The sequence below is a fragment of the Rattus rattus genome, chromosome 6 (genome assembly GCF_011064425.1).
Source record: "Rattus rattus isolate New Zealand chromosome 6, Rrattus_CSIRO_v1, whole genome shotgun sequence".
Taxonomy (NCBI): Eukaryota; Metazoa; Chordata; class Mammalia; order Rodentia; family Muridae; genus Rattus; species Rattus rattus.
Genome location: NC_046159.1, coordinates 98,756,198 through 98,763,841, shown reverse-complemented (window position 1 = coordinate 98,763,841; position 7,644 = coordinate 98,756,198). Strand labels below are relative to the sequence as shown.

Here is a 7,644-nt window from a genome sequence, read left to right as displayed (position 1 = left end):
TATTTGAAGGAAAATAGAATATAGGGTGTAGAAGCTGGGCCAATCACTGAAGAATAAAGGCTTTAGGAAATAAATATTTACAAAGGGGCTTTTGAGTCTTTGGAGCAACCACCCACACATGTAGCGGAACAATTATTCATTTCAGTGTTTTGTTTGTTTCTATAGATGATCACTGCTCACTTTTGAAAGGGGATCCTTTGAGCTGTGACGGAGACAGCGATGTCATCACAAGGCCATGCTCCACCTTAGAGATACAGAGCTCCTGGAGACTTCAGCCTGAGTTTCTCAAGCTTGTGTGGATTTTCTATGAGTAAAGCCACTGCTTCATCTTGCCATGGCCACCAGGTTCCTTTACTACCTGGTCCTTTGTTTCTTGAGAGCAGGTGAGTTTCCAGAGATAAAGAATCTGCAGCTTTTGATCATTGCTTGTCATGGTTACAATTACGTTCTTTATTCTCTATTCTGTTTCTTTTTAGAACCAACAAATGGTGGTGTCATCCAAACACCTAGACACAAGGTGACAGGGAAGGGACAAGAAGTAACTCTGAGAAGTGAGCCAATTTCAGGACATTCTGCTGTTTTCTGGTACAGACAGAGCACTGTGAAGGGACTGGAATTCCTGATTTACTTTAACAACCAAGCTCCTATAGATGATTCAGGGATGCCCAAGGAACGATTCTCAGCCCAGATGCCCAATCAGACGCTCTCCACTCTGAAGATCCAGACCACACAACCCCAGGACTCTGCAGTGTATCTTTGTGCCAGCAGCTTAGACACAGAGCTGCAGACTCATGTTCTGCTGAGACAGAAACCAAATTCTTCCTCTTCCAGGTCCACCTCCAAGAACCTGTTCTTAACTGTGATCCTGAGGTTTTTTTCACAACAGGAAGTACATGGGTTTAATGCTGTTTCTGGCCCTAGACAAGACAAGAACAGATGGTAATGAGTATAACATTAAGAAGTCTTCTGGTAGGAAAACACAATCAAACAGTTGAAGGAATTTAAAATGGAAATAGAAGCAATCAAGAAAGAACACATGGAAACAACCTGGATATAGAAAAACCAAAAGAAGAGAGATAAGAGCGAAGATGACATCACCAACAGAATACAAGAGATCAGGAGGAAGAAAAGATAACTGTCAAAGATAATCGAAGAAAATGAAAGCTACTTGTCCAAAACATACAGGAAATCCAGGACTCAATGAGAAGATCAAACCTAAGGATAATAGGTATAGAAGAGAGCAAGACTCCCGCTCAAAGGACCAGTAAATATCTTCAACAAAAATCATAGAAGAAAACTTCCCCAATCCTAAAAAAAAAGAGATACCCATAGGCATACAAGAAGCCTACAGAACTCCAAATAGATTGGACCAGAAAAGAAACACCTCCCGTCACATAATAGTCAAAACACCAAACGCACAAAATAAAGAAAGAATATTAAAAGCAGTAAGGGAAAAAGGTCAAGTAACATATAAAGGCAGACCTATCAGAATCACACCAGACTTTTCGCCAGAAACCATGAAGGCCAGAAGATCCTGGACTGATGTCATACAGACCCTAAGAGAACACAAATGCCAGACCAGGTTACTGTATCCTGCAAAACTCTCAATCAACATAGATGGAGAAACCAAGATATTCCGTGACAAAACCAAATTTACACACAATATCTTTCATAAATCCAGTAATTACAAAGGATAATAAATGGTAAAGCCCAACATAAGGAGGCAAGTTTATACCTAGAAGAAGCAAGAAACTAATCATTTTGGCAACAAAACAAAGAGAAGAAAAGCACACAAACATAACTCACATCCAAATATGAATACAACAGGAAGCAAGAATCACTATTCCTTTAATATCTCTCAAACATCACGGCCTCCCTTAACTCCCCAATAAAAGGCCATAGATTAACAAACTGGATCTAACGAGGACCTGCATTCTGCTGCTTACAGAAACACACCTCAGAGACAAAGACCTCACTACCTCAGAGTGAAAGGCTGGAAAACAACTCTCCAAGCAAATGGTCAGAAGAAGCAAACTGGAGTAGCCATTCTAATATCAGATAAAATCAATTTTCAACTAAAAGTCATCAAAAAAGATAAGGAAGGACACTTCATATTCATCAAAGGAAAAATCCACCAAGATGAACTCTCAATCCTAAATATCTATGCCCCAAATACAAGGGCACCTACATACGTAAAAGAAACCTTACTAAAGCTCAAAACACACATTACCCTCACACAATAATAGTAGGAGATTTCCAACACCCTACCCCATCAATGACAGATCATGGAAAACAGAAATTAAATAGAGCGAAAGACTAAGAGAAGTCGAGCCAATGGACTTAACAGATATTTATAGAACATTCTATCCTAAAGCAAAAAGGATATACCTTCTTCTCAGCTCCTCATGGTATTTTCTCCAAAATTGACCATATAATTGGTCAAAAATGGGCCCTCAACAGGTACAGGAAAGATAGAAATAATCCCATGCAAGAAGCTATCAGACCACCAATGGCTCAAAACTGGTCTTCAATAACAATGGGAAGAATGCCCACATACACATGGAAATTGAACAATGCTCTACTCAATGATAACCTGGTCAAGGAAGAAACAAAGAAAGAAATTAAAAAAACTTTTTAGGAATTTAATGAAAATGAAGATACAACATACCCAAACTTATGGGACACAATGAAAGCTGTGCTAAGAGGAAAACTCATAGCGCTGAGTGCCTGCAGAAGGAAACAGGAAAGAGCATATGTCAGCAGCTTGACAGCACACCTAAAAGCCCTAGAACAAAAAGAAGCAAATACAACCAGGAGGAGTAGAAGGCAGGAAATAATCAAACTAAGAGATGAAATAAACCAACTAGAAAAAAAAAAAAAAAAGGACCATAGAAAGAATCAACAGAACCAAAAGTTGGTTCTTTGAGAAAATCAACAAGATAGATAAACCCTTAGCTAGACTAACAGGAGGACACAGAGAGTGGGTCCAAATTAACAAAATCAGAAATGAAAAGGGAGACATAACTACAGATTCAGAGGAAATTAAAAAAATCATCAGATCTTACTATAAAAGCCTATATTCAACAAAATTTGAAAATCTGCAGGAAATGGACAATTTCCTAGACAGATACCAGGTACCGAAGTTAAATCAGGAACAGATAAACCAGTTAAACAACCCCATAACTCCTAAGGAAATAGAAGCAGTCATTAAAGGTCTCCCAACCAAAAAGAGCCCAGGTCCAGACGGGGTTTAGTGCAGAATTTATCAGACCTTTCAGAAGACCCGCATACCAATATTATCCAAACCATTCCACAAAATTGAAACAGATGGAGCACTACCAATTCCTTCTATGAAGCACACCATTTTATACCTAAACCACACAAAGACCCAACAAAAGAAAGAGAACTTCAGACCAATTTCCCTTATGAATATCGGTTTAAAAATATAATAAAAATTCTGCAAACCAATCCAAGAGCACATCAAAACAATCATCCACCATGATCAAGTAGGTTTTCATCCCAGGCATGCAGGGATGGTTTAATATACGGAAAACCATCAACGTGATCCATTATATAAACAAACTGAAAAGAACAAAAACCACATGATCATTTATTAGATGCTGAGAAAGCATTTGATAAAAATTAACCCCTTCTATGATAAAAGTCCTGGAAAGAATAGGAATTAAGGCCCATACCTAAACATAGGTAAAGCCATATACAGCAAAACCAGTTGAAGACATTAAACTAAATGGAGAGAAATCTTGAAGCAATCCCACTAAAATTTCAAGGGACTAGACAAGGCTGCCCACTCTCTCCCTACTTATTCAATATAGTTCTTGGAAGTTCTAGCCAGACAATCAGACAAAAAAAGGAGGTCAAGGATACAGATCGAAAAGAAGAAGTCAAAATATCACTATTTGCAGATGATAAGGATAGTATATTTAGTGATCCCAAAAGTTCCACCAGAGAACTACTAAAGCTGATAAAAACTTCAGCAAACTGTCTGGTTATAAAATTAACTCAAATAAATCAGTAGCCTTCCTCTACACAAAAGAGAAACAAGCCGAGAAAGAAATTAGGGAAATGACACCCTTCATAATAGATCCAAATAATATAAAGTACCGGTGTGACTTTTGAATTCAAGCAAGGGAAAAGATCTGGTACAATAAGAACTTAAGACTTGAAGAAAGAAATTGAAGAAGATCTCAGAAGATGGAAAGATCTCCCATGCTCATGGATTACAGGATTAATATAGTAAAATGGCTATTCTACCAAAAAGCTTTCATCTACAGATTCAATGCAATCCTATCAAAATACTAAACCAATTCTTCAAAGAGTTAGACAGAACAATGTAAAATTCATCTGAATAATAAAAACCCAGGATAGCTAAAACTATCCTCAACAATAAAAGGACTTAGGGGGAATCATTATCTCAGAACTCAAGTAGTATTATAGAGCAATAGTGACAAAACTGTATGGTATTGGTGCAGAGACAGACAGGATAGACCAATGGAACAGAATTGAAGACCCAGAAATGAACCTACACACCTATGGGCACTTGATTTTTGACAAAGGAGCCAAAACCATCAAATGGAAAAAAGATAGCATTTTCAGCAAATGGTGCTGGTTCAACTGGAGGTCAGCATGTAGAAGAACGCAGATCGATCCATGTATCACCCTGTATTAAAGCTTAAGTCCAAGTGGATAAAGGACCTCCACATCAAACCAGATACACCAAACTAATAGAAGGAAAACTAGGAAGCATTTGGAACATATGGGCACTGGAAAAATTTCTGAATAAAACACCAATGGCTTATGCTCTAAGATCAAGAATCGACAAATGGGATTCTATAAAACTGCAAAGCTTCTGTAAGTGCAAAAGGATACTGTGGTTAGGACAAAATAGCAACCAACAGATTGGGAAAAGATTCACCAATCCTACAACAGATAGAGGGCCTTATATCCAAAATATACAAAGAACTGAAGAAGTTGACAGGGAGACAAATAACCCTATTAAAAAATGGGGTTCAGAGCTAAACAGTAATTCACAGCTGAGGAATGCCTAATGGCTGAGAAACAACTAAAGAAATGTTCAACATCGTTAGAATAAGGTGAAAATGCAATCAAAACAACCCTGAGATTTCACCTCACACCAGTGAGAATGCATAAGATCAAAACTCAGTGACAGCAAATGCTAAGGGGGATGAGAAAGGGTAACACTCCTCCATTGTTGGTGGGGTTGCAGACTGGTACAAATTCTGGAAATCAGTCTGAGTTCCTCAGAAAATTGGACATTGAACTGCTTGAGGATCCAGCTATACTTCCTGGCATATACCCAAAGATGCCCAACATATAAAAGACACGTGGCTCACTATGTTCATCGCAGCCTTATTTATAATAGCCAGAAGCTGAAAGAACCAGATGCCCTTCAACAGAGGAATGGATACAGAAATGTGGTACATCTACACAATGGAATATTACTCAGCTATCAAAAACAATGACTTTATGAAATTCTGAGGCAAACGGTTGGAAGGTAAATGGTGAGCTAACCCTGAAAATATCATGTACTTCATTGATAAGTGGCTATTAGCCCAAATGGCTTGAATTAATTTAGATGCCTAGAACAAATGAAACTCAAGACTTATGATCACTAAATGTAATGCAGATCGCCTCGAGAGACATTACAAAGCAGAATAGCAAATACAGGATATGATGCCAGCAGGAAACCATTGAACTGGAGAACAGGACCCCAAGTTGAATGAATCAGAGAGAACTGAAGAGCTTAAGGAGCCCTAGATCCCATATGTACAGCAAATGCCAACCAAACCAGAGCTTCCAGGACCAAGCCACCACCCAAAGACTACTATACATGACTGGGACCCTGACTCTGACCCTGCACGCTGCAAATGAATATCCCATAATAGCAACTGTGGAAGGAAGCCCTGTCCCATAAGACTGAACCCCAGTGAACTAGACTGTAGAGGGCAGCAATAGAGAGTTGGGAGGGAACACCCCTTAAGGAAGGAGGGGAGGATGTTTGCCGGAACCGGGAAGGAAGAACACTCAAAATGTATATAAAGAAATACTCAAGTTACACACATAAAAAAAAAGAAAATAAAAAAAAAGAAGTCTTCTGGTAGAGAAAGGTATGTGGTGTATGATGGGCAGGCAAAACAGATTCATGGGATTCCTCATATGTTTTTCATAAAGGTGAGTGAGTCTATGACTAAGTGCACATGTAATTCAGTGGGCCTTTCATACAATTATGTGAGCTGAAGACTGAGTAGTCAGGCAGATATGGAAGAATGATCATCCCTGGTTGCTTTTCATTGCCGCTTAGATACCAGTTTTCATCTTCTCTAAAAAAAAAAAAAGCCAGATTCCATGCCACAAGAGGTAGCTCATGCCTGTCACTGTCTGGATGTCCAGGAACCAGAGGCTGGATAGCCCAGAGACCTAGGATACACTAAACATGATTGGCAAAACAAAACTCAGTGAAATGATTCCTAACGATCTGCTATACCCATGTATCATTGCCTAACCCAATCGTCCTCAGAGAGTCTTCCTCCCACATCTGATCAGAATAGATGCAGGCATATGTCGTACAACTATTTCAAGCATATTCCTGACTACCTTACAAATACATAATATACAGACTATGGTTATTTTATTTTGTTTTGAGAATTACTGGGGGGTAACTCCTAACCTACTTGTCTAACCACTGGCCTGGGTACCTCCTCACTGGTGTTCCCCAAATACTTGCTGATTTTTCTGGCCATGGTCCATCTCCTTTTATGGCATCTTCCCCTCTCTCCTCTTTCTTTCCCTTATCCCCTGCTCAACCAGATAAGAAAAATCCCACTTACCTCCGCTGTTCCAGTAATTGGCTTTAGCCATTTTTATTTCATCAATACTTAAAAATTAATTAACAATGTTTATACAACAAAGAAGGTAACTGTGAAAATTCACTTGTAGGCCTAGACCTTCAGGAACAGAATTTAGCATTATAATATGTAGCAACAGATATTATTTTTGTTAAAACACTTTATATTTTTTGTTTGTTGGCTGTATAGATACATCATAAGGCTTTGAAAATTAGAAAAACATTACAAATATTATACATACACACACACACATACACACACACACACACACACACACACACACACATCCTTTTTTTGAACCTGTTTCCTGTTAGGGTGTGTCTCAGCCCTTAGTACACACCTTTAATCCTTCTGGATGGAAAACAGACACATCCTTAGTACTCACCTTTAATCCCTTCAGTGAGGGTAAAATTAGTTTGTAGAAGAAAGCACCCGTGTTTGAAAGTGGTATCTAATTGAGGCAGTAGAAAGGTGACAAATCAGAGAAGATTTGTAAACTAGGATGTACCCAACTCTCATGAAGAGGAAAAAAAGCTATTTACAGAAGGAAAACGACAATAGTGGAATGCAGTAGCGCTCCTAGTTGGAGTTAGAATACGGTTTTACAGGAGAGTTTTTACAGAGACAGATTGAAAACAAAGTTTAGATAAGATCAGAATGAGCAACACAGAGAGGAAGGTGCTAAAGTTAATTTGAAATGACAGAGCGATTCAGGAGGCTGAAAAGAAAGAAAGTTTGATCTAGAAGAGGTTAAGGTTGA

General features: G+C 38.6%; 1 gene segment (V, D, J or C); it reads left to right on the top strand.

Annotated features, from left to right (window-relative positions):
* The first annotated feature begins 334 nt into the window (after positions 1–334).
* LOC116904401 lies at positions 335–943 on the top strand. The segment is given in 2 exon segments: positions 335–383; positions 477–943. Coding segments are annotated over 2 exon segments (516 nt in total).
* The last annotated feature ends 6,701 nt before the right edge of the window (positions 944–7,644 follow it).